The sequence below is a fragment of the Gallinula chloropus genome, assembly GCF_964237585.1.
Source record: "Gallinula chloropus genome assembly, chromosome: 9".
NCBI lineage: Eukaryota > Metazoa > Chordata > Aves > Gruiformes > Rallidae > Gallinula > Gallinula chloropus.
Window position 1 is genome coordinate 13,068,464 of NC_140094.1, and position 26,152 is coordinate 13,094,615.

Consider the following 26,152-nt stretch of genomic DNA (forward strand, 5'->3'; position numbering starts at 1 on the left):
GAGGCAGGACTTCAAGGAACAGCAGAAATTGAGGCCACACATTGCTTTACATTCTGCTTTAGGTTTCCACTTAATTTGGTGATTTTCAATGCCCTCTTTTGCTCTGAGGTTTTGGGTTTTGAAGATGCAAAAACATTCCTCAAATGCTCTGTTGCCATTTTTCTTGCAATAGAAAAGTGTGTGTTTTCAAAACGCTGGGTGTTAAACTCATGCCTGTTTGCAAGCTTACTGCTGTCTCATAGTCATTCTTTCCTCTTTCTCAGGACATGACCTTCACCAGCACAATGAATAAGGAGAAACCTGTCAAATCCTCCTAGCTCCCTGGCTGTGCAGTTTGCTGTTCCCTTGCTGTTCACCAGAGAGCAGCTCTTCCCACCCGAAGCACGGAAGGAGCCAGCAAGTCACAAATGACAGCTGAAAAGTGAAACATTATTCAAAACTGTGTGAGAATCTGTCGAAGAGAAACATTACTAGAAAATATTATAGAAACATTAAATTATATAGCTATTATCTTTCTGAGCCTGGGAAGCTGAGTACCTTATCAGTTCCAAAGAGAGAAGATATGTTCAAGTAACCAATACCAGAAATTGTACAAGTCAATACATATATTAGAGTATCTACCCAGAGTGATCTACAGCATTTAGAAATCTCCATTCAGAATGGATGATGGATATAGAAACACAAACCGCTACCAAGGAGGCAGGGAGACAAACCAAGTTTCAGATGACTACAGGTACCAGGATGGTAACTATGAAGGGTACGCACCCAATGACAGCTACTATCATGGTGGGGATGAGCCCGCTCATGAAGAAGATGCCCAGAGTGATGTTACAGAAGGCCACGATGAAGATGATGAGGTCTATGAGGGAGAGTACCAAGGGATACCTCACCCAGATGACATCAAAGAAAAGCAGAAGAAGCGAGCTCCTGCCGTGGATGATGAGTACAGAGACCGTGCTGACCTTATGGCAGAGAGGATGGAGGATGAGGAGCAACTTGCACACCAGTATGAGAACATCATTGAGGAGTGTGGCCATGGACGCTTCCAGTGGACCCTCTTCTTTGTTTTAGGATTGGCACTGATGGCAGATGGGGTGGAGGTGTTTGTGGTTGGATTTGTTCTTCCCAGTGCTGAGAAGGATATGTGCTTGTCCAGTTCGAACAAAGGGATGCTGGGTAAGTACCACTTGCAGACAGCTCTTCTGATGTAGTAGACAGCAGGTAAAACATCTTTTTCTAGCAACCAGCTCATTCCGGGATTTTCTGACAACTCCCCTCCTGTGTTATATGTCATGCATAGTCATGGCTGAGTGGATGTGACTCAGAAGTTGCTTGCATGGTGCTGAGATGGCAGCTACTCAAAAGCAGTGGAATTGCAGCCCACCTGAGCGCACCTTATGAATGTGCTGTGGCCCCAGGACTGGTCACTGCAGGCTGGGTCTGAACAGGGGCAAATAAATGAGAGGTTAAAGGTAGCTTTTCCTACATCGAGGTGCAGTGACTCGGATTTCAATGTTTTTACAGACAAATTGTAGTGAGAAGCCCACAAAGCACTACCACACAAATGTGATAGATATAAGAGACAGGGAGCTGTTAGCTCTGGGTCCCTTTGCTGTTACAGCGTGGCTCCTGATGCTGCCTTGGTCTCCAAGTTTTCCACTTTGCCCAAGCTCCCTTTTCCTTTAGCACCAAGTCCTAACTGGCAGATCAGTTGTGCAGCCACTTCCTCCTGCACACTAACTTCTTGGGCAGAAGAGATTGCTAATACTTACTGGGTCAGAAGTAGCTGATGGAGGTTTCTTCTTAGGTCTGTGGAATGCAGTTAATGTGTTGCATGGGGATAAAGGCTGAGTCTACTGATGACTTCTCTTTTGCATGGCCATTGACACCTCCCTCTGGCCAAAATACAGAGGCTTAGTTATTGGGAGTGAGACTGGGTGGACAGGTTTGGATGAACAACTTTTTCCTTTGCACATTGTAAGCCAAGGACTATGAAGTCTCACAGATCTCCAAGAATCAGGAAAGCATCCAGCATGGCCCACAGTGAGAGCCAGCTGTGCAATAGTACAGAAGATCTGGAAGGAAAATAAAGCAACTCTTGGAAGAACAGCTGCAGGAGGGGGATAGTGTGTCTGGACGGACATGAACTGGTGGTGTAGGGAAATCATCATGGCCTGTAGTTCATACATTCTGGCCCAGAAGCCCAGTCTGATGCAAGGTAAATGTGGATTTTGGATTAGATCCCAGCCATTGACTCCATTCTACTTGTATTATTTTCACGTGACAAAGGCAATAGATAATCATCCTCACATAGACCTCTTATCATGGTGTCCTGAGGTCCTAGACGCTTTTCTGTTTCCTCTTTTTTTCTTTGAACCTGAGGACGAGGATGTTTATTTCTATCATTAGCTAGGTTTGTACTTAGTTTTGTGCCTGAAAGAATTTGTTAACTATTTTTGCTTCAGAAACCACTTAAAAATTCTAGCTTGAAATATCTCAGGTCAAATATCTGATAGTGAATCACTCACAACTGGATCCTAGTTTCAAAGGGACTCCTGAATTCACCAGCTCCCTTTGGGACACCAGCCTGTGTGCCCTTTCAGCAGTGAGATCTTTTTTTAAAAGCAGGTACTTTATTTTGGTGACTACATGAAAGCAGAGATCTTCTGAAACTGACCCCATAAATATCTCCACAGTGCTCAAGTTCTGGCAGGCACTCGAGTCAGAAAATTTCAAATGTAATGAGAAAATCTCTCTTTGAAGTATTTCTGGCCCAACCACAGGTAAAAATGAACAAGAAATGTCCTCAGAGAGCTCGTTCTGCTTTTTCCAGCTCAGTATTTGCAAGGCTGAAAGTTCAGGGCGTTCTGATAAGATTGGAATAAGCAAGGAGACATTTGGGTCCATATCCAGTCCCAGCTCCAGCCTCACAAGCATTAACCAAACTAATCTGGAACTGCTAATTAGGGTCAGAGCACACTCTTTGCTGCCTACTTTAAAAGAAAACTTTTGAGAACTTTGTTTTGCAAAACAGTTATTTCTGTCCTTATCTTAGGTTTGATTGTTTGGGTTTCTTTTTGGGGGAGTGCTCTGCTGTCACAGCTTCTATTCACACTATTTTGGGGGCAGAGGGGAAGAATTTTCCTTAAAACAAGGAAAGTTGTTTCATCTTAGTTTGAAGCAGAGAGGAAAGTGGACATTTATGGTAGCACTGAGTTGTTACTGATCGTTGCTGTACACGACACAGTCTGTGATTCAGTCTATCTTATTTTTTAAACATAATTTCTTGTCTGCTGGATATTTCTCTGGTGTAGGTTTCCTCTTGGATTTGAGGTTTGTGAGATGTTCCTTTCTGAAAGTGGATTAAGTGAGGCTTAGAAAGCCTTAGATGGCAGAGTGGTGCACTGCTATGAGCAATGAATAGAATCATAAAATCATAAATATCCTGGGCTGGAAGAGACGCTTTAGATCATCGAGTCCAAACATAGCCTAACCTTAACTAGTCTACCTCTAGATCATGTCCTTAAGGACTTCATCTATACACCTTTTAAATACCTCCAGGGATGGTGATTCCACCACCTCCCTGGGCAGCCTGTTCCAATGCCTGACAACCCTTTCAGTAAAGAAATTATTCCTGACATCTAACCTAGGTCTCCCCTGGTGCAATTTCAAGCCATTTCCTCTCGTCCCATCATTTGTCACCTGAGAGAAGGGACCAACCCTGACATCTCTGCACCCGCCTTGTAGGTAGTTGTAGAGAGTGATGAGGTCTCCCCTCAGCCTCCTTTTCCCAAGACTAAAAAGCCCCAGCTCCCTCAGCTGCTCTTTACAGGACTTGTGCTCCACATCCTTCACCAGCTTTGTCACCCTCCTCTGGACACGCTCCAGCATCTCAATGTCCTTCCTGTAGTGAGGGGCCCAGAACTGGACGCAGCACTCGAGGTGCGGCCTCACCAGAACTGAGTACAACAGAACTATCACTTCCCTACTCCTGCTGGTTACACCATTCCTGACTCAGGAATAGGTTGTGCTATTGCAAACCAATCCTGATAATCCTCAGGATTCACTTATAGGTTGACTTGGGTGGCAATCACAGACTTGTTCACCTCAGTTTCTGCCTGATATGCAGTGACAGCCTTGCAAGCACGTCTGCACAGAATGAATGGAGGGCTGATCAGAGAAGGCACAGCTATCCCTCAAATTGTCACAAGGTTTTAGAGAAGCAGGGTTATTACCCACACATGAGTTACTGCCCCATACCTATGATCCCTGTGTATCAATAAATGTCTACAGATAAGCTCATCTTTATTCCCAGGTGACTGTTGTCTCATCATATTTTAGCTAATGTATTGAGAAGCAGAGAGGAAAGTGGACATTTATGGGATCACAAGGGGAGTTAAGGTTGGTTCCAGGCAGCTGCTAACATTTAAACACATGAGAAGGTCTCAGCCATAACAAGAGAGGCCAGAAGGGAAAAAAACCCACGGGCAATAAATCAGTTAAGTAATGAAACTCTGGCAGAAATAGGAAGGGACAAATAAGAGCTAAAGTAGATGTCCCCTGAAGACCAATTTAATGAAGTTCAGCTTTTGCTAAAAGGACATTAAATACTGTGTATACAGCGTATTTTTCCTCCCTCAGAAAGCAGGCACGGAAAAATATCAAGCAAATTATGGCCAAATTATGCAAAAATTACAAATAAACAGATGCCCACAGTGTTTCATGAAATGTGTGAAATGAATATGACACATCTTAGAAAACGTTTACATTTTGTGCTGAAAATAAACATCTCACCATCAGATGCAAATTAACAACTATTTTAGCCCTAAATATCCCTAGTGGGACAAAAACACATATTTGGAGTTTTTCTGTTATGCAAAATGCTATTTTGAAGACGATTGCAGGGGCATCACCAAACAAACCCCTAAACAAACCAAAACAAAAAACCCACAAAAAAATCAACCAAACAAAAAAGAAACAACCATTGTATATATTTTGGCAGTTTGATTTCATAATTTTTTTTAACACTACCTGTTAAGAACATTCTTTTTATGCATTTATTTGATAAATTTGCTTTGCTGAGCTTCCTCCACCAGTAGTCATGATAATAATAATTAATTTCTTAAATTTAAAGAATATTCTTTTTCGGTGTAGTGCATCCTGTAAGAAACAGCTAGCTTTTTTTTTAATTTGCTAAGGATATGATGAGTCATAACATTTGTATTTACTTACTTGCTGAAAGGCACACACTGTTATTATTTGGGAAAAGATCACAGAAACTTCTATCTTCGAGTGCTTTTAATCACCCCTCGTAGGACTAAGTGTTATAGTTGCAGGCGTAGAGCAGTAAATACACAGCAAGTACAAAAAACGGTGTCATAGTAGTGTCTAAAATTTTTTTCACATCCTGCATATAAAAAACCACAAGGCTCAGTTAAAGCATCAGACTTCCTAGATCCCCAGAGCTGTGGTTGTGTTATCACCATTTCACAGTTCAGTAAACTGAGACAAGAAAAGTTTGAAGGGCTTTGCCCATAACTGTGAACCTGCCATACCAATGCAGAGAATAAAATTGGTCTTTCAGGCACACAGCTCCCTTTTTCTTTTTGTGATTTAATAATAATATTATTTATTATTATTATTATTAATAATAATAATATTTTAAGGAGGATAACAGAGTCTTAGCCTAACAGTGTTAGACTCCAAAAAAACCCAGAAGGAAGATCCTATTAGTAATTATGCAGTTATGTAGCAATTCAAGGGTGGCTGTTTGAGTCAGGTTAAATAGGATGTGTAACAATATCCCTGCTTTTGGTTGTGTGAAGAGGATGTTTTATTATCAGCTGAGATAAAATCTGGCCTCAGCTTCTCATTGACCCAAATCACCTGATACAACAGTAAATCCTAATCCCCTCAGCAGAGCTCAGTGGCTTTTCTCCACTTCCTCTTCTTTTTTTTTTCTGGATAAGTGCAGACAAGACCTCCCTTGCTCTGTCGTGGCTCATGGCACCTCCACGGCCACAGATTCCCAGCATGGTAGCTGGCTAAACCCTGGTGAGACCTGTTCACATTGACCTGCCCATGTCCACATCCCAATCATCGGGCACAAATTCCTGGCTGCAAATTTGCTCTTGGGTGAAAACTCTCACATCCCAAGAAGCATCATCACCCTGAGTGGTGAGATATATGCTAGGGAAATACCCTGCATCTTGTGCAGGTCCAATATGGGGATGGCTGAGTCCCCTTTTCCAAACCCTGCAGGCGTTTCATCTGAGGGGAGCCAGCACGAACAGGTTTTTGTTTAACAGCAGAGGATTTGTTTGGCTTTCTATGTTGCAAACTTTGCTTTAGCAGAGGGATTGGGTGGGGGGGGAACCAGATGGTCCCATAAATATCATAGTGATGGACAAGTCCCGTGGGGGAACTGTGAAGCCGTCTGAGGGTAAACAGCCACCCACGCCGTGCTGGCAGCGCTTGCCGAAGTGCTCGGTGTGCGTCGCCTCGCCGGTGCTGCGTCAAAGTGCTCGTGGATTCACACATCCACCTTTGGCTTCGAATTGCTGGACTCTCTTGATCTCAGCAGCCAGACTCACCTGATATCCATCCCCAGATCTTCGCAAACAGGAATCCCCTTTTCACACAGGAGATCCATTTCTCAGTGGCAGAGCCATTGGCTGTAGATGAAATCTCTCTACTTGTACTTAATCAACAAGGCAAGCACAAGAAGCCTGCCCTTTAATTTGGTTTCCATTTGCAAGGGCAACAAGATCCATGGGGATAGCACTAGTAAGTCTATCAGGAGAAATAGATTAGCAATTTCAGGAAAAAGAGGGAAAAAGTCCACTCATCCCTCAACTCATCTTCTGCTGAGACTGTCCCCTGTTCTGGTACATGCTGGCCGTCTCTGGAGCAGAAGAGAGTCAGGACTATCATTGGTCTATTCCTCTTTTTATATTGCTTATGCACAATTGGATCCTGTGCCATACCTCATCCATCTCCAGACCTGACTCACAAAGTTCTGTGTGTGTCCATAAAGCTCCTCCATGTATAACAGATGCTACACCGGTAGGAGTGCTTGTATGGCATTTTTATTACATTTATTTATTTGTTGTCCAAATACTTTCCCTCTTCAAAAGCTGCCTTTTTTTAACCACGGGGCTGTACCTAGGCTTTGAAGGCAGGTAGGAGCTTCCACATTCATGTGGTGACTAGCTCCCTGCAGACCTGCTGTCACAAGTGAGACAACCTGCACGGGGACCCAGGCAGCCTCCTCACCTTCCTGACAGCCCTAAAGACTTGGGACTGATTCTTCCCATTGAGCTGGGGTATTTTTGCTCAAATTTTCTGTTTATTCCACAAGTCCATGTGCTGACTTGAAAGGGATTATTTTCATTTTTAAGAACATTAATCCCATTAACTGTCACTGAAAGATGTCACTTGTGATGGAGATTTAGATAAACCTTGAAATTTTGTTTTCTTTCAGAAACCCTTATGACTTTATATTGAAATAGTTTAGCACACTCATAGCTGTACCCACCTTTCCTTATTCCTAGAACTTCAGACTTCAAGTCTACAGTTCCTGTCTATCATGGAGCCCACAACTTCAATAAAGGCTCATAAATTTCTCAGTGTGAAAATTCTATATATGTTACCTCTCTTCTAGTGGGAATAAGCCCAGTCAGTGGTCACATATTTTCCTTATAACTTCAGCATTGGATGAGTCATAACCCAAAATTTATTCTTAGAATTTCTGCTCTTTAGTTTTCCACTGATTTTATGGGAGGCTTTTCCAGACATTCCCACAGGCATTCATTATACTACATTACTCGTGGAATAGTCTGCAAATAATGGCTTATTCCAAGTTGCCCTTAACACTTCACCTAACCACTGCATGTGTTAATTTGGAAGCTGACACCTCCTGCCCTGTCTGGGTCTGCATGGTTTGAAGCTGAGGTTTCAATTCAAGTTTCTGGAACAGACCATCGTAATGTTGTTCCGTAGAAAATTTGGTGGACTGAGGAAGCACAGCAAAAGAAATACCCTTCAGTGAGATCACTTCTCTTGGTCTAATTCTCCTTAAAATTTGAGTTTCCTTGACATGACCTGGATTTCTCTCAGAGGTAACAACCATCACTGTGTTCTCCAGAAGACTGTCTTTCCTGCATGGAGACTGTATGAGTAAACTACTCCACTCCTCCCTGGGTCCCTGCTGCCTTATTGTTAATCCAGGACTCAGAAAAGCCTGACGTTGTTCTGCACCTTGGGTCTGACAGAGTGTCTTATAGCAGCTGCCCTTAAAGTTTTAGTGATAATAGCCAAAACATGCAAAGACCTCTTTATCATAATAGACTGTCCTGCTGATTTTGTTTCAGTACATATTTCAATAACCAGGATTGAAAGTTGGCCAACCAGACAGATTCTGGTCAACCCCAAAGTTTTCTTTACTACACATTTTTGTTGGTTTAAATTTCTGGGGGACAATGCATCCATTAGTTTATCATATACAATAACCAATTAGAGCCACATCTTCTAAGCTCGTGACAGTAACAGCTCTGCTGTGTTTTAGCTTGCTCACTGTTTGATGGATGCTGTGATGCAGAGGTATGATCTTTCCTTCCACTGCAAGCTCAGGCTTCTCAGTCAGAATGTGCAGGGGTTTGCCCACAAAAGTAGCTCCACTCCACTTCTCCACACCACCACATCCCTCTCTTCCCCTGGACAGAGAGCTGGCTGCCCTGCCACCAGCCAGGGATCTTTGCTGCAATAAAACACAACTAGAATACAGTAACAACCTCCTCCACCTCCTCCTGACCTGGGATATTTTCTGTTACTAAGAGGATTTGGATGAACATCTGCCATCCAGGGATTTTCTCTGGGGGAAGGGGGAAACTAAAAAAATTAACTCTGGCAGATCTTTTTTTCTTCCTCATGAGGGTCTGGCAGTGTGGGCTGAGCCACGCTGTGAGTGGCTCACACGGTGCTGGCAGGGCTCACTGTCAGATGGGTGGCTGCAATGCACCAGTGAGTAGATACAGCGCGCATCATCACTTCCGTCTGCTCCCTGCAATCAGAGCTGATCCATTAAATGTGGCTCAGGAGCCAGGGTAAAAGCATTAAGCCCTGCAGCACTGCATTAAGATTATTCCTTTAGAAAGATTTTGGACTGAAACAGTTTTTTTTGCCTCAGCTCTCCCTTGTAATTGGTGCTTCAGCAAAGAAGCTGGAGGCCAAATTTAATAAAGAAAGAGATGCCAGACTCCCAACTGTGTATGTATCTTCTCTGACTGCTGCAGATTAGTATCTGAAAGGTTTATGCACCTTCAGATCAGCTCACCAGGAAAGCTCAGGTAAGGAGAGCAGAGCAGGGAGTTTGGGTATCGGTTGCACAGAGCCACATGCTATGGTGGAGGTACAATAGTACTGGCAAAATCCTGTGCCACAGTTCTGGTACAAAGGGTGTTAAGAGGCAAGAACAGAGGGATTTTTTTGACACCCAAAATTCTGACCACCCATTAGACGTTCTGTGGATACAGAAGAAAGCAGAACCATTCAGAGAGTGGTGCCTCCACTACCCTGCTACAGAACAGGGAGATTTCAAAAGTCCAAACTTTTCCACTTCCATTCACTGTGGGACAAACATCCTTCAGATGCTGCAGTGGCTCACTGCTGCATAGCTTTTAATTTAGTAATGCGTTCCAAATCCAGCGCAGGCATTCGCAATTGAAAGAAAGACGGAGTCAGCTGCCAAATAACTCTCTGCATTAGTCCTTAGCCAGCTTTGCTGGATGGCACAGAAGAGCCTTCTGCCATCAGACTGATTGTCTTGTTTAAACATTAACCAATTGCAAAAAAATTCATCGTCACCTTGTTTCCCAAGTGATGTATTTGAAAAAACAGGTCATGGGGAAGATGTTGGCTCTCAAGAGGAGGTTCAAGGTGAGGATTGATCTTCCAAATTGATGTTCTTCAATCATGCCTGAAAAATGTTTCTTTTAGCTGCATTTCTTCATTCAACTAAGAGGAATGTTTCCTATTAAGGAGGAGTATTTAGTCTCTCAAGGTCATTTGCCTTCACTGGGGGTCAGGGATGCCGAGAACAATGCTGCTTGTCTTGAGTTATGGTGTTTTCTTCAACTCCTTCTAAGCTAGGTCTTGAACCTGACATGCCCCCTGCCTCTAAGCATCTCCAAACACCAATTTTTTTTCCTTCAAGAACTCCCTGCACTGCAAATTCAGATCTTTGGCAAGCAAATATTCCTCTATTCTGACATAGTTCATCTCCTCTGGATCATATCTAGCCAGAGAATCACAGAATCATCAAGGTTGGAAAAGTCCTTCAACATTGTCAAGTCCAGCCATCAACCCTACACCATTGTGACCAGTAAAGCATCTGGAAAGTAGATAGAATAAGTGGAAAAAAAAAATTCTAGACCCACGAGCATTATTAATAAGTGCTATTTACACCAGTACCCAGATGCAAAGTAATAGGTGGCCTTTCTGGTGGCAGTGTCAGTAGAAAAAACGAGGATAACTGCCATGTTTTCTAGGCCTGAATTGCAAGCACTCGGTGAGCTATTCAGAGAGCCTATTTGGAGAAGCAAACTGTTCTCTCCTGTTCAGCCTGGCACTAAACATAGTCACTGAAACTGTCCTTTAAGGACCCCACTGTAGAAGATCTAATAAAGTCAAGTTAAAAAGAAGATCCCATTTTTCTTAACAATGTCAGAGCGATAACTGTATAGACCAAACTGTGAAGACAAGCAGCAGGTTCTCCCTTCTCCTGAAACTGTCAGATCAAGACTGTCCTCTTTTCTGTAAGTTGTTCTTTAGTTGGATACAAGATCTTGGCTCAGTAGTGAAGGAAGTAGCTCTGCTACTCTCTGACAGAGAGACAGACTGATCCTTTCAGATAAAGCCAGGAAAAGCAGCGAGCAAAAGCAGTGAAGTACTGCAAAGGAAGCATGGGTAGGATAGGTAACCTGCAAAGAGATGTAGCCCTGCTTTAGCAGTCTCTCTGCTGTCACAGCTTTCTGTATATAAACAGCAGGCAGAAAGCGCCTCCTCCCTTCACATCCTCAGTCCCATTGTGCTCAGGGGGGGTTAGCAGAGTTAAGACATCAGATTGCTGTCGTATCATTGATGGCACATAGCTGGGACACGTATTTCCTAAGCTGCTTATGTCTGGCCATTGCTTACGTGCAGGGGATATGTGAGCTGCGAGGTTGGGAAAGAAAGATGTGGGTCTGGTCAAATGAGGGTATGTCAACATGGCATGATGCAGAGCAGTAGGGAGCAGTGCAGGCTGATGGCAGAAGATGGTGAAATTAGGTTTTACCCGTGGATAGAATTTCTGGCACCTGAGATAGCCCATCTGGGTGAGAAGGGGTATCTCCATTGCATAGTGTACTGGGCTGACATCAGCAGCCATATGGGCACTTAAAAATCTGCTTCTACATCGCATACTATTTCTGCCCAGGTACCAAACTCATTGTCTCTTCCTGTCTCTCTTCCAGGTTTGATAGTTTACTTAGGAATGATGGTGGGGGCTGTCATGCTGGGCGGCCTCGCTGATAAACTGGGAAGAAAGAAATGCCTCATCATATCACTCACAATCAATGCTGCCTTCGCGTTCCTCTCCTCCTTTGTCCAGGGATATGGATTCTTCCTCTTCTGCCGCCTTATCTCTGGCCTCGGGTGGGTAACTGGTGAATCTGTCCTGTGTCCTGGAGGAATCCCATCAGAGCTGGGCAGTTTGGGGGTGTGGTGTGGGAGAAGGAAGGCAGCTCCAGAGATGCATCTCTGGTACCTAGCTGGGATAGCACGCCTGGCTGTGTTACCTCACTCTTGACCCTGAATGCATTCACAGTAAGAAAGTTTAGTCATTGACTTTCTTCTGGTACTGCCCAAATTGTGCAGAAAGGTGAGTGGGACTGACAAACACTCACCCTAGTTTACAATCCCGACTGCCAGGGTTCTCAGCAGTTCCCAAAGCCTGCCTGTGTTTTGCCTCCCTAAAATGAATGATCAAAAAATAACAGAGGGGTTGTCTACATTAAGAGCAGGGTGCTACACTGGCTTTCTATAAACTGTACAGGAAATTCAGCTTTCAGAGCATGAGAAGGATCTTGTTTGTCATTGATGTCTAAGACGAGTCCAGCCAAAGACAGATTTGGGTTTTTCCTACAAGTCTCACTTGTGTGCCTGTGAGCATGACCTTCCTTCTTCATAGATACAATTCTAACTGCAAAGACATTGAAGATAACAGTTAATCTTACCTTGCACTTTTTTTTCCTCCTCAGTATTGGGGGATCGCTCCCCATCGTGTTTGCCTATTTCTCTGAATTCCTATCTCGTGAGAAGAGGGGAGAGCACCTGAGCTGGCTTTGCATGTTCTGGATGATCGGTGGCATTTTTGCTTCAGCGATGGCTTGGAGCATCATCCCACATTATGGTAACTGTTTTGTGGTACTGCCTTTAAAGCCCAACATATTCCTGCATCACTACACAACCCCAAAAGCCTGCACAGGTAACATTAGTCCTTACACATCCCAGCATAAACACCACTGAAAATAAGAGGTACCTGAAGTCCACAAAAAATGTCTGATAACTTGACTGCAGGAATGATTGACTGATACTGAGGCTGTAAACAGGGCTGGTGAGGGCTGCTTTGCACCAAAAGCTTCAAATACAGCCCGTGAATTATACTGCCAGAGCCTGAGTTCTTAATCTAGATGTCAGTGCATTCAGGGAAAACTGGACTGAGATCATATTGCAAAAATCGAGCCAGTTATCAAAAATAAGTAACTTTAATCAGGGAATTACTGTGTGCTGTGAATTATAGCAGTGAGGACAGCACAAGCTCTTTTCCTTAGCCAAGCATCAACACTCTCAGGCTGTGTATCTGGTGACACTTCTTTCCAGTATGCGATGGGCAGGAGCCTACTACATCTGACTTCACCTATGCGGGTTGAGGAGTGGAGTGGGTTCCCTGCCAGAGCTGGAAGTAGGAGAAGAGAAGCAGGGTGGATTCTGACACATACTTGTGCTCCAAGGAGTGCAACTCTACATCTCACGTGGTATTCCTGGTAATTCATGTGCATATCCCAGGAAAACATCAGAAACAAATATCTCCTGGAAAGGATTAATTCCCTCAGTATTCAGTGACCCCAGCTGTTCACACAATCCTTTTGGAGAGAAGTAGGACAGGCCACAAAGACCATCCATTTCCCTAGCTATCAATCCATTTTTACCACGTTTAAATTCCACTCAGTATAAAGACATGTTCATGCTTTTGATTGATATGATTGATATACTGTTAGAACAAACAGGCTATATTGCCTCATAGTCGTGTCAGGTTGAAATAATTCTATTATCTGCAATTACATTTGCTTTAAGAAGCCCTTATGTATTTAGATTATATTTATTTTTCAGATTACTTTTTGATGTTGTGTTTTTGGAGCTTCTCTTTTTAATTTCTCATGTTCTACCTCCTATTTTGGAACTTTGTGAAATGAGTAAAATGTCATGACTGACTCACATGAGACCTCTGCAAAAGCCACTGCTTGATGATTTCTTCATTATGTGAATAAATACCTTTATGAAAAAGAAAATTAATTAAACATTCCTTCTGAGTTTTGAGCATAGGGAAAAGTAATGTAAGAGTGATGCTGTATTTTCTACTCCTTAGCAAGGGAACACCTGGCCTTATCAGATATCAGGAAAGAAGCAGGAGCGGGGGATCCCAAAATGCAGGGTTAGGATCTTGATTCTTCTAAGTGTTAAACCCAGCTCAGATTTTTAGGTCTGGAAAAGAAATAAACTTGCTTTCTTAGCTCAATTCCATAAAAAGTGAAATACATGTGTGAGGTACCAGATGAAAAAGGAGGCATCTCTAATACCTCTTAGGTCAGAGAAGATTCAACTCTCGTAAACTTTTTGTAACATCACTGAGCAACAATAAATTCTGGCCCTGATTCATTTACCTCTTCCCAACCTTCCTTGCCTACAGCTGTGTGGAGCTATTCTTATCACCAGAAGAGTTCTAAGCTGAAAGATAAAAGGAGATTTTTAAAAGCCAGAGCAAGTATATTCCATTTTCTGTAATGAACATGAACTCGCTGTTATCTACTGAGCATGCTATCGAGCCTCTAAGAGCTGGCAGTACTAAGAATAGCAAACTGCCATCCTGTCCCCATGTCACACAGAGCTGTAAAGTTCAGAACTGCTTCAGGAGAAAAAAACCCTCAGAGTGCCTGGTCAGTATTTTTACTTTTTTGGATCTTGCTGTCTCCAGGCTGGGGGTTCAGCATGGGAACGAAGTACCACTTCCACAGCTGGAGAGTCTTTGTACTCGTCTGCTCCCTGCCCTGTATCGCCTCCCTGGTGGCACTGAAATTCATGCCTGAAAGCCCGCGGTTTCTGCTGGAGGTAAGGTGATTCGTCTGAAAGTTGTGGTCTGATATTAGCAGAGGATAGCTTGTCCCTAACGTGTCATAATCTGTCTGTCTGTGTTCCACCAAACACACTGAGCACAAGCTCACAGGCATACCCACTCCTACTTGTCTATACTAGCTCCACAGATCTCTCAACCCCAAAGACTACAGACTCCAGGCCAGTGACAGGCAGTATCTCACTGACACGTGTAGTATGGAATGAAGTCCAACAAATGTACTTTGAAAATATCTCAAGGCATTTGGACATGTAACTGCTGAATCCTGGTGGAAGAGCAAAGGACAGAGTATATTGTACTGCGAAAAATAATAAAAACTTCAGAGCTCTTAAGCAAGAATGCAACCCATGCTTTCAGCCTCTAACTCAGCCAGTGCTGTATGTGTGCTTCTTCACATGTGGACTTCTAGAACTGGTCTCTCTCTGTGCTTTGGTAAATTACAGACCTGGGACTGCAGGATTTATTTTCCTTTTCTTTGGTGTTTTCAGATAGGAAAACATGATGAAGCCTGGATGATCCTCAAGCAAGTTCATGACACCAACATGAGGGCCAAGGGTGAGCCAGAGAGGGTGTTTACGGTGAGTTTAACAAAACCATCCCCTTCCTCAGTGTATCACAGGACCAGTTCATTCCTCCATGAGATTCGTTCAACATGACCTCCATCAGCGAACAGAAAAAGGACTCTGAGATACGTTTTGTGGATTTAAAGTTATCTATCAGTCTGTTCTTTTAAAGAGTTAGTCAATCCTGTGAATTGCATAGAGTACTTTTCCTTTCTGTTGTTGCTCTAGAGTGTATAGACCAGTGATTTTCCAATTACACACATGCTTAATTGGTCTGCTTTAAGAGACTAAAACCAAATAAGAGAGATAATAGTCGTGGGAGATCTGAGTCACTCCTTTCTCCATTCTGGCTTCTAATCAAACTCTTATTAAACTTTCCGTACCTTCTAATGAGCTTCCCAAACTCCACCTGCCTCATACCCAATCTTTAATCTCTCCCAGGGAAAGTGGGCTGAGTGGCTATTACTCATTAGTCTGCTGCTTGTTGTGAAAAAGGTCATACCAGTGGACTTTGCTAATAGTAAGACCAGGTTAAATGTGCATCCTAGGATTGGTTGTAAATTACTGTAATTCTGTTGTAAACTCCCAGCGAGCCAGACAGGGACTTGATTTATGCTTTTAAAGATGAGAGGATGTGTGCTTTTAAAGGATGGAGAAAAGGAGATAAGGTTGTATGTAAGATGCCTTTTTGAACAAAAAGTAGAGCAAGGTTCTGTGTTCAGAGGGGTTGTCACAAAGCAGGGCTCCTCAGGAGTGATCCGTCATGAAAATTAAAGATTAGTATCGGTGCATGACAGTAGTGTGCAGTTTCAGGTAGGAACTTAATGACTGTGTTATTTTTAGGCTACTGACCATTTGACTAATGGGAATCTTGACAGCAGAGGTGAGAGAGGTTGTTTCTAAACCCCCACTGAGCGTGTGGAAGCAGGAAAAAAGGACTGAAACTCTATAATATTTACATATATCTAAGCAGGGCACTATGAGACTGAGTAGGAGAATGAAGCAGCAGCTGTACAGCACCCATTAGTGCTCATGGCTCCATCCAACAGTGTCATGACTGCTACGGCACAAGCTGATCTCAGCATCACACCTCGAGGTACAGCGTGCCAGCTGAATCAAGATTTACTGACATCCGTTGGCACGGGTGGATGATCGGCGCGGCTGGTGTAGCACAAACTGTCAGGTTGTGTGTTTTTCTGATAGGCCAGAAGTTGCCAGTTTGTGGTGAGTCAGCTGTCACCAGGACAGTTCCCAGATCTGACATTTAAATGGTGCCAGCAAGAGGAACACGGAGACTCCACAGCCGAGCCAAGTGCTCATTCATACTCAGCTATTTATTCAGTAAATTTTCGCCTCCTTCCCATGTTTACAAACAGAGCTGGTTTCTTTTAATATGACCTTTATTTAAAGTTGGTGAGCAAATATTTTCTGAGACCCATTTTTAAGGCTTCTTGAGCAGTCCAGCTCAGGTGTTCAGCACTGTAAATTCGGACTATTTTGGAGGAGCGAATTGATCGCATGGTGTGGGCTCACTTGATGACAAGATGGCTTTTCAGATGCCATCATCTTTCTACATGTTCATTTGTCACAGAAGTTCTGCCAGTGGTACTGAAAAGGTGCTGAATGAATATTCCTGCCAGTTGTCTTTGAAGGAAGAGATCCTGAGGGCAGTGGCTCATCATGGAGATAGTTTTTACTATAATTGCCTAGTCCTAATTTCTAGTGGAAACCTAAAGTACAGAGAAATAAGGCAGTACACAGACATGTTAGACAATAAATGGAAGTCTAAAATAGATGTGATGTACTTAAAATATTTCATAGAAGGAAAGAAAGGATGGAGGAAAAGGAGGAGGACAGGCTTCTTTCTATAATAAAATCTCTTGCTGTAATTAATTCAGTTAGCTCAATTTTTAGCGCTAACATTGAAGGAAAAGATAGTAAGGTGTATCAGGTGGAAATACTGCCCTGAGGACAGCAGAAGTTAAAATCCACCCAAGATAAATTCCGTAAACTTCAGTCCAATTTTTAAAAATTTCAAATTGTTTTGTTTTTTATTTGGTTTTGTTTTGTTTTTTAAGGTTTCCTATATCAAGACTCCAAAGCAAGTAGATGAATTTATTGAAATCCAGAGCTCAACAGGGACCTGGTACCAGCGGTGGCTGGTCAGAATCACAACCACTTTCAAACAGGTAAAGAGAAGTAAAACCCCATCCCTAAGGGGCTTTTGAGCTTTGGGCTCCAGTGCCTCATTGCTTCAGGTTGTTGCACTCTGAATCCCTGATTCTCACTCCAAAACAAACACATCTGCTGGTGTTCATGAAGGGCTGTAATCTGATTGCACTTTCTATGCAGATGTGGGCATCTGCAAACAGCCACGCTGCCAGCCAGGCCTGAAACACCCCTGTGAGCATTATAGCAGTCCAGCTGTTTATGGTAGTCCAGCTGTGCTAATGGTAGAGCCCCCAGTGCTTGACTCTTCTTCTGAGCAGATAAATATTGATTCCCTCTCCCTCAAGATTAAGTGAATTTACCACCTGCAGTGGATTCAGAAGAGTGTTTGCTCCTTGTGCCTGTTGAGACTAAGTCTCTAACAGTGTTTTATTATATCTTCAGCTAATTTAACCCTCACACAGGTTATTCTGCTAACCTATGCCCATGCAGAGCTTTGTGGAAAGTCTTGCTAGATCTTCTAGTCTAGGAGGATGAGTCTGTACAGTCTTTCTTAATGAATAGCAATGCAAATGCTATACTATTACTGTATTTATGTGGTAAGTTCAGAGTGGGAGGAGTTACATCCCCTCATGTTCCTGGGAATGTTTTCTGCAACAGGTCAAAAGGAGCAGATCTTGGTCTGCCTCCCGCTGTGCTTGGCTTCATCTATACCAGAGTTCATCTTACCCTTCCTCAAGTGCCAGCTGTGTTTGGGCTTTTGCTCTTCAGTGAGCTTTGGAGCTTGGTTTGAAGGGACCCCTGAGACTACACATATATTTGAAAAGTTAAAATTGTTGGAGGGCCTTCAAACAGCCTCATATCCACATTTATAAGCTGAGAGAGGCACTGCATCAGCCCAGCCCAGTCCTAGCCATGCGCTTCAGCTCATTACAGAAGGTTCAGATCAAGTACCCTGGTATATAGCTGAATAACTGATCTTTTTGTATGCCATTTATCTTGATAAATATCATTTTGAGCAAACACTGAATTTAAGCCACACATCTGACCTTCCACCAATGAGCCCACTAGTTGTATGATGCACTCAGAAATTAATGTCAGGTGTCTGTTAGGGTGTCCTTCCACCTAATTCCTTCTTGTGGATTTGTAGGTCTGGGACAACGTGCTATATTGTTTAACAGCCCAGTACAGGATGAACACACTGATGCTGGCTGTGGTTTGGTTTACAATGGCCTTAAGGTAAGGTGGCGCTTTGACTTTTTCATGAAACTAGAGGGTTCTCTGAATTTTTATTTACACAGTTAAACACACTATTATGAGATTAATCCTGGTCTTATTTTAAAGAGTCTTTGTGTACTAAGCCTTGTTCTTCTGGGAGCTATTGATCAATCCGATGGCTTACATGAGAGTATGAGGTACTTTGAACACATCAGGACTTGAGAAGTGGTCAGCAAGGCAGTCATGTACCAGCTTTCTCACCTTTCATTTGACCTTGTCCACACAAAACCCCCCACAGGCCTACCTGATTCTCAGCCGTTCCTTAGTCTAAATAAAAAATATTCAGGTGATACTAAATCTAAACTACAGATAAATTTTGTCCCATTCATTTAAACCTCACACTTGCAGAAATCTACCTGGGGGATTTTCCAAATCTCTTACTGCTCTGCTGGTCTCTTGGGCTACAAGGATGGCACAGTGCTCTACTTCCCAACCAAGGAGTCAATGTCACTAGAATATAAATGACTTGTCCTGCTTTAGGTGAACAAGTTTAGAAGTTATGAAAAGGGGTTATTGGAAAAACTTTGCCATATTTGCAGTGTCAGGATCTTATAGCCCTAATGTATGTCTCCTGTCCTGCTATAGTTACTATGGCCTTATTGTCTGGTTCCCTGACATGATCCGGTATCTCCAAGAAGAGGCATATGACTCCCGAGTCAAGATCTTTGATGAGGAAGAAGTGTCACACTTCACCTTTAACTTCACCTTGGAAAACCAAATCCATAGAAACGGGGAATACAGAAATGACAAGTAAGTGAACAGAACTTGGCTCAGTGCAGGCAAACTTCCCTCGGGATACACAGTCTGTACCTCTCAAATCCCAAAGGCAGTTTTCCACACAGCAAATATCCCTTTGATCCTGCTTTTCGCACACTCTGTCTCGGCCACTCGCATCTGCAGACCCGAAGGGATGCAGGTGAGTGTCCTGCTTCCAACAGCCCCTTGTTGGGAGTGGGGTGGTGGGTGGCCACCCGGCCGTGCTGGGCAGCTCTGGATGCGGCGGTGACTCCTCTTCCCTTAGCACACACTGACATCTACTGGTCTTGGCAGCAGAGACCGTTACTTCTCTTTAAACTTCTGCTGCTGTATTTCCAAAAGAAAAAGCTGTTTTTCCCTTGAAGTCCTCGATATGACTTAGGCCAATCTCCATCCTGCAGCCCATTAGTGGGAGCTGTGTTATGGCCAGTTGTACCTGTGTGCTTCTCCCACACTGGACAGCATCCCCCCAAAGAATGAGTGTGTCACCTTCTCTTTCACGGCTTTGAAGTCACTTCCTCTAGCAGAGCATCATTGCTCTTCTCCATTTCTTCTCCTATTTTGTATGGGCCTGGTGGTTTTCTTCTGCAGCCAGCCTGGACCCCAATCACTCTGAGTTCCACAGGAATATAAATCCTAGTGATATATAGCAGGCCATTGTTACTTTTCTGAATCCTAATAAAATACGTGGAAAAATACCCCAAAGTAAATTCTGTGGAGATTCTGTTGCCTCAGATAAAGCAGACAGATGTTGCCCTGGCTGCCTTGCACTGTGTGGGGAGATCCCACTGGATGTGCAATGCTATACAAAACACTCAGTGTTTTAATCTTCACAGAAGAAACTAATTGTCACAAACTATTTGTCTCCATTTCCTTGGCATATATTTGATAGGCATCAGTGGGCGAACACAGCATGTGACCCCTCGTCTTTCTGGAAACCTTCCCTGCAGCAAGGAGCTGTGCTTGATGGTATAATGGATATAATTCCTGTTCTAACTATCAGGCAGCAAAACGAAATCTGATGAGAAGAGGATGGTTGTCAAATTTAGGGACTGGGGACCCGTATCTTATGCCCAGAGGAGATGTGCAGTTTTTGGTAGCTTCGATGAGAACCGAGGACACTCAGGACCTTGCAGATTGAAGACATAAAACTATGATGTACATCACTATTCTCCTGCCTTGGTGCTCTCCAGTTCAAAACCTCAAAACCTGATTAAGCTACAGCCCAGGAATTCCCAGAGCACATCTCAGTACAATTTATAGCTGCGCTTTCCCTCCAGCCCTTGTCCATGAGTGAAAACTCCATGGAACACCAGTCCGTTGCTCTCCTACTCTTTTAAAGATGGATGTTAAGAAAGCAAACTGCAGGAAAAGGGCTTCTAACAGCCTGTGGGAGTAAATACATCCCAGGCTATAACTGCGCAAATGCAGAACAGCTTAAGTTTTGCTGTAACCTATGAGACCTTCTGCATAGAGCAAAAGACTCAAACAGTCTTTTTGTGGCATTTTGTGCATTAATAATATGTTAGTAGCTTCAGTTAAGAAGCCCTGCAGTGCTCATTTAACGGTGTAAACAGCCGTCATGCGCGACTGTGTTGTAAGTGCTCAATTCAATTAACTTCCTGGGTATATTTTAGAAGCCTTTTTTATTTGGTGACAGTTGTGGCCTCCTTAACTAGAGCAATAATATTGGCTCTTAATAGCTCCTTACGTCTTCCAAACATGCCTGTGCATTAACTAACACATTTTCCCAGTGTCCCTGCAAAATTTCACAAGTAAATCAATAACGTGTCATCCTTCAGGTGGGGTGGAGTGGGGGGTCAGGCATGTCAAACTTCTCATCAGAGGGGAAATCAATCACCTTACCCAGTTGATTATTTTTAGTGTGATCTGTTTTCATTACATGATAAGCAGCAGTCCTTGAACAGAGATGGTTACAAGCAGAACTCAGTCTCCCCACTCTTGCTAGAAACTCTACTGCATTTTTGCTTTAAAAAATCACTTTGTGTTTAAACAACTGTCAGAAGCCTTTCACTAAATGGCTCAGTGGGCTCCTGATAATGTCTGGTTTTATTTATGCTGGAGGAAGGGGCACAATAAGGAAGGCAGCAAGGTCAGCTCACAATGAAAATGCCATGCACTGAGTGAAATCATGTCTTCTTTAGATCGACTAGTATGGAGCATGAGAAGATATGTGTCCACTCAGCCTTAGAAGCACATTTGGTCTAGATGTGACTGTTTTGAGGAATAAAAAAACCTGCCAGAAATCCTAAAAGGCCATCTCTCTTTAAAAAAAAACCCAACTCTTCAAACCCTTCTCTCCTGCTAAAATATAAAATACCTAAGCACGGAGATGGAAGGACAATTATGCATTCAAGCAACTCCTTTTCTGTAAATGACCCTAGAAATTGCCATTAGTTCTTTGTCTCTTGCAACAGCCATTGCCTGCTATATGGTGTAGAAAATACCTTAAATACAGAGTGAAGTTCTGTTTCCTGCCCCACAGATTTATTGGCATGAAATTCAAGGAAGTCAAATTTGAGGATTCATTGTTTGAGGACTGCTACTTTGAAGATGTGACATCCAGCGAGACCTTCTTTGAAAACTGCACCATCATCTCTACCGTCTTTTATAACACTGGTAATGGGATTCCTGCTATGGGCTCATCTCTGTAATTATGAATTCTTAGATTCTGGGAGAAAGGATGATAGGGATCTCTGTGTTTGTGTGTGTGCTGTGTAATGGGAGTGATGATGGAAAAAAGAGGTATCATGGATTTGGAAGGAGTCTTCAAGTTGCTCCATCAGTGTTTTTAACTCCATGGCTTCTGGTGCCATTGGCTGATGCATGGAAAATGAAAAGGGCTGTGCTCAGATCTTGGGAGGTTAAAGTAAGCACAAAATGCCTAGCAGTTTAACAGCTCAATTCAACAAATCAGGCTTAAAAGACAGTTTTACCCAACCTGTGGTTGATGATCGAAAGCAATAAAATATTCATTAGTTTATCCTGAAAAAGCTTTTATTTCTACTCTAATAGAGCACAAACAATAATGCCAGGGAAGCAAGAGCTTGCATTGCCCTGTCCTTGTGGTATGGAGATACCTTTTCACCAGCACGCAGCTAGAGTTTGCCACTAAAACAAAAGCTCCCTGATGATTTCCATTTGATGAGAAGCTCCTTTCACATCTCTGATTTGGCTTTGATCTTGACTCTTGCTGCTGCTGCTGCATGAAGGGAGATCAGCCAAGCAGGACTGAGACTTTGCCTCTTTCCCTTGCAGATCTCTATGAACACAAATTCATCAACTGCAGGTTGATAAACAGCACGTTTCTGAAGGAGAAGGAAGGCTGTCACATGGACTTCGAGGAGGACAATGACTTCCTGATCTACCTGGTCAGCTTCCTGGGCAGCCTCTCTGTACTGCCAGGGAACATCATTTCTGCATTACTCATGGACAAAATAGGGAGGATAAAGATGATTGGTGAGTGGGGATGACTGCTGCACAGAGAGGTGGTGGGTGGGAGCACAACTCTGCGAAGAGCCGGGGTCAGTGGGAAGGTCTCACTGCACCCACACGCAGCAACACAGGCCAAGATGGTTCAGGTGGGGATGAGTGACTCCCATGTCAAATGGAGCAGAAGGGTGAAAGGACTCAAGGGTGAGGAAAGTGATAGGCTTCATGACAGTGGGCAAGTTACCTGCTCACTGCCTACCCACGCTGCTCTTCTGTTTGTCTGTGGCATCCTCCTCTTTTATTTTGACTCTCATGTCAAAGCCTGTATGTTTATCCAGCTCTCAGCACCACAGGGCTGGAGCTGAAGCAGGACCTCTTGGTGCTGTTGAGTTGATGCTGATGTCCATAGCACTGGGTGTACATAAACAAACACTTTGCTTGTAGCAATGAATATTCACAAAGATTATTCGATGTGGCTGCTTGACAGCCCAGAGTTCTCTTTTTTGGCTTTCTGACTTTCAAATTATTTTACAGTTTCAGAGAGCATATGGTAAATTAACTGACAATGTCACAGCCAAGCGAGATGCCACCCTTTAGCACTAGGGGAATAACTTATCACCTTATCAGCTTTACGATTACTTTGTGAATTTCTAGTGTTGCTTCCTCCAGGGTTCAGACCTTGTTCTCCAAGTACAATGAGAATCATGCCTTGAGGGACAGCCAAGTAAATTTAGTAAAATCAGGGATGTGGCTCATGGTTAAAGGATGAGTCACTATTGAGCTTATCTACCTCTATTCTGAGGACAGAAGGAAGTTTAGTTATTTTACCCTCATCATCAGACAGGTTAAGGTAAGTGAGATGACCCTACCAGTGCATCAGGAATGGACGCTGTGCAGTGGGGAGAGGAGGGGAATAACTACTCATATAGTGGATTTGGGAAAGACCCAAACAAACCAGGGGGTCTGCCAAAAACAAATGAAATAAAGCTCAATAAGAATCAGATTGTCCACCCTGCAAACATGTCAGCATTTCAGCATTTTCATAAGGAATTGAGATGACAGCTGGAATCCTAAATGCTTATTTCTCTGCAGAATTAAAGGTACAGGACAGAAATTAGTAACGACCTGCTGAAATGTTTCACTATAGAAATGTTTCTCTATGCATCCCACACATATCACTCTGATCAACATGTTATTTCTGGTCAGCTTAACATGAAAACTGAATTTCTCTTTTGTGTTATGTGTCCCGCTGGGACTTCAGCTCAGTTTTATCATGTCCTGTTAAACCCTCTCTTATGCCAAGTGTCAGATCTCACAGTTCACACATGGTGACCCTAATGCTGCACTGTATCTCTTCAGCAGAGGGAATATCTGAACCGCACAGTGAGGGATGTAGTTTGGCCAGGTACCATGGAAGAGAAGTGGACATGGAGCCCTGCACTGGCAGTGCAGCAGCAAAATGCAACCTCACGTCCAAAATGAAGCATTTCAGTTCCAGTTCAGCATCCAAATTATTTTGAATGGTGGAAAATTGATTCTAAAAGCAACCAAACAAAGAAAAATGTTTGGTTTCCTGGTAGTAAATGGAGATATTTTGGCTGCCACAGAACATTCCAGTTCAGTTTTGTAAAAAAATTGCATCTTTCAGGTAAAAATTCCCAGCAGGGCAGAAGGCAGTGATGTAGCCATTAATATTTCTGAATCTGAACTGTGCCTAACTGAGCATGAATGCTCTGACTTTCTCCCTTGGTGGTGTGCAGAAAATTATGGCTCCTGTGCAAATGTGCCATGAAATCTAATGATGTTCTTATAATTAAAAGAGACCTCAAGTGCTTCATACAATTGACTGTAAATTATCCTAATTGAAACTATAAATGTGTCAAGTGATTTCAATATGATATGAAATGCATCAGCTCTTCACTCAAAACTCAAGTTGGAAAACCTTCACAACAATTCTTCCTCCTCATTGACTTTCATGTTTACTTGCCTCTGCTCTTTCTGGGTCCATCTGGATGTCTGAGATGCTGGAAACATGCCTGGAAAAGCCTGTCTTCAGAGTCTCCGTACAGCGGGACTATCAGCAAGATCATATGGTCATTGAGAACATTTTCAGGCTGGTTTCCAGCATCAGAGAATGACAGATAGGCAGCATCAAGGTATTTTTGGATTCTTGCACATTTAATTCATTTTGGGGTGAAACACCATCGCTTGAAAGCCACCTTTACCAACAAATGCATTTGCTCAACTGTGCACAGGAGAGGCTGGTGCCAACATTCTTCTCTTGATTCCCCCCCTAGGTGGCTCAATGTTGATCTCAGCAGTGTGCTGCTTCTTTCTCTTTTTCGGCAACAGCGAGTCCGCTATGATTGGCTGGCAGTGCCTCTTCTGTGGGGCCAGCATTGCTGCCTGGAACGCCCTGGACGTGATCACCGTGGAGCTCTACCCCACTGACAAAAGGTGCTCAGAATATTTCTCCTTTTAGTCTCCGCCCTCTGACTTTGTCCACTCGGTTCCTGATGGAAAAAGTGACTCTAGGTACAGGTAGATGGGGGGAGGTGTGGGTTTTTTTTTTTAAATTTGATTTTCAGGGTTTGGTAGTCCTGCAGCTGTGCTGGATCAGCACAGACATGTGCAAGCATAACTCTGCATGCCCAGTGGTTTCTGTGCTGGCAGCTGTGTGGGTGTATGGAAACTACAGGCAGATAAAATACAGAGTCTACCATTTCCATGGATGTGCCTGGAGGTCTGGCCTGTCACAGAATGGTTTGGGAGGTGAGGCAGCACAGGAAACTTTGGAAGAACATGCTGCAGATTCAATCCTTCCTTGTGACATCATTATAAACCTTTTTTTGCCTTTTCCAGGCTACTGGGGGAAGCCAGGACTGCTTTGAAGGCAGTGTGCTTTTAGCTGCTGGGTGCAGCAAAGTTTGGGAGGAAATCTTGGCTGTTTCTCTGATGCCAACCCATTCCAGCTAGCATTTGGTAGGACTTTGACAAGTTCCAGAACGGGTTGTGTCCTGTGGCCTTTGGGGAGGACAAAGGCTGTCAGAGTGGGCCACTCTAGGGCTAGGGAGAAGCTGAGATGGAAAGGAGAAACAAGTACACACAGACATTCTTCTCATTCGCACAGACATGCAAAGCACAAATGTCTTTTATCTACGTATTTATTGTGCCTGGCTTTACTTGCTAGAAGCAGCCTGGGCAACATAAGAGCATTCACAAAATTACCCATCCAGATCTTCTGTAGTTACTCCAAGAACCTCCCTCCTAACCATTGCTTTCTGCTTTTCTTCCCCACAGGGCAACAGCCTTTGGCATCCTCAATGGGCTTTGCAAGTTTGGTGCCATCCTGGGGAACTCAATCTTTGCCTCCTTCGTAGGGATAACCAAGGTGGTTCCCATCCTTCTGGCTTCCTCTGCTCTGGTCGGAGGTGGCTTGCTCGCTTTGCGCCTGCCAGAGACTCGAGAACAGGTCCTGATGTGA

At 43.4% G+C, this 26,152-nt stretch overlaps 1 protein-coding gene across 1 annotated transcript; it reads left to right on the forward strand.

Moving 5' to 3' along the window:
- Window positions 1–659: 659 nt before the first annotated feature.
- Window positions 660–26,152, forward strand: SV2B (synaptic vesicle glycoprotein 2B; the record flags this gene model as incomplete). The annotated part of the gene is made up of 12 exons (XM_084268039.1): window positions 660–1,176; window positions 11,514–11,694; window positions 12,300–12,451; window positions 14,294–14,427; window positions 14,938–15,027; window positions 17,091–17,201; window positions 18,332–18,420; window positions 19,045–19,209; window positions 21,722–21,855; window positions 22,495–22,695; window positions 24,966–25,125; window positions 25,969–26,152. The coding sequence occupies 12 exons, from the start codon at window positions 660–662 to the stop codon at window positions 26,150–26,152; spliced, it is 2,118 nt and encodes a 705-aa protein (XP_084124165.1).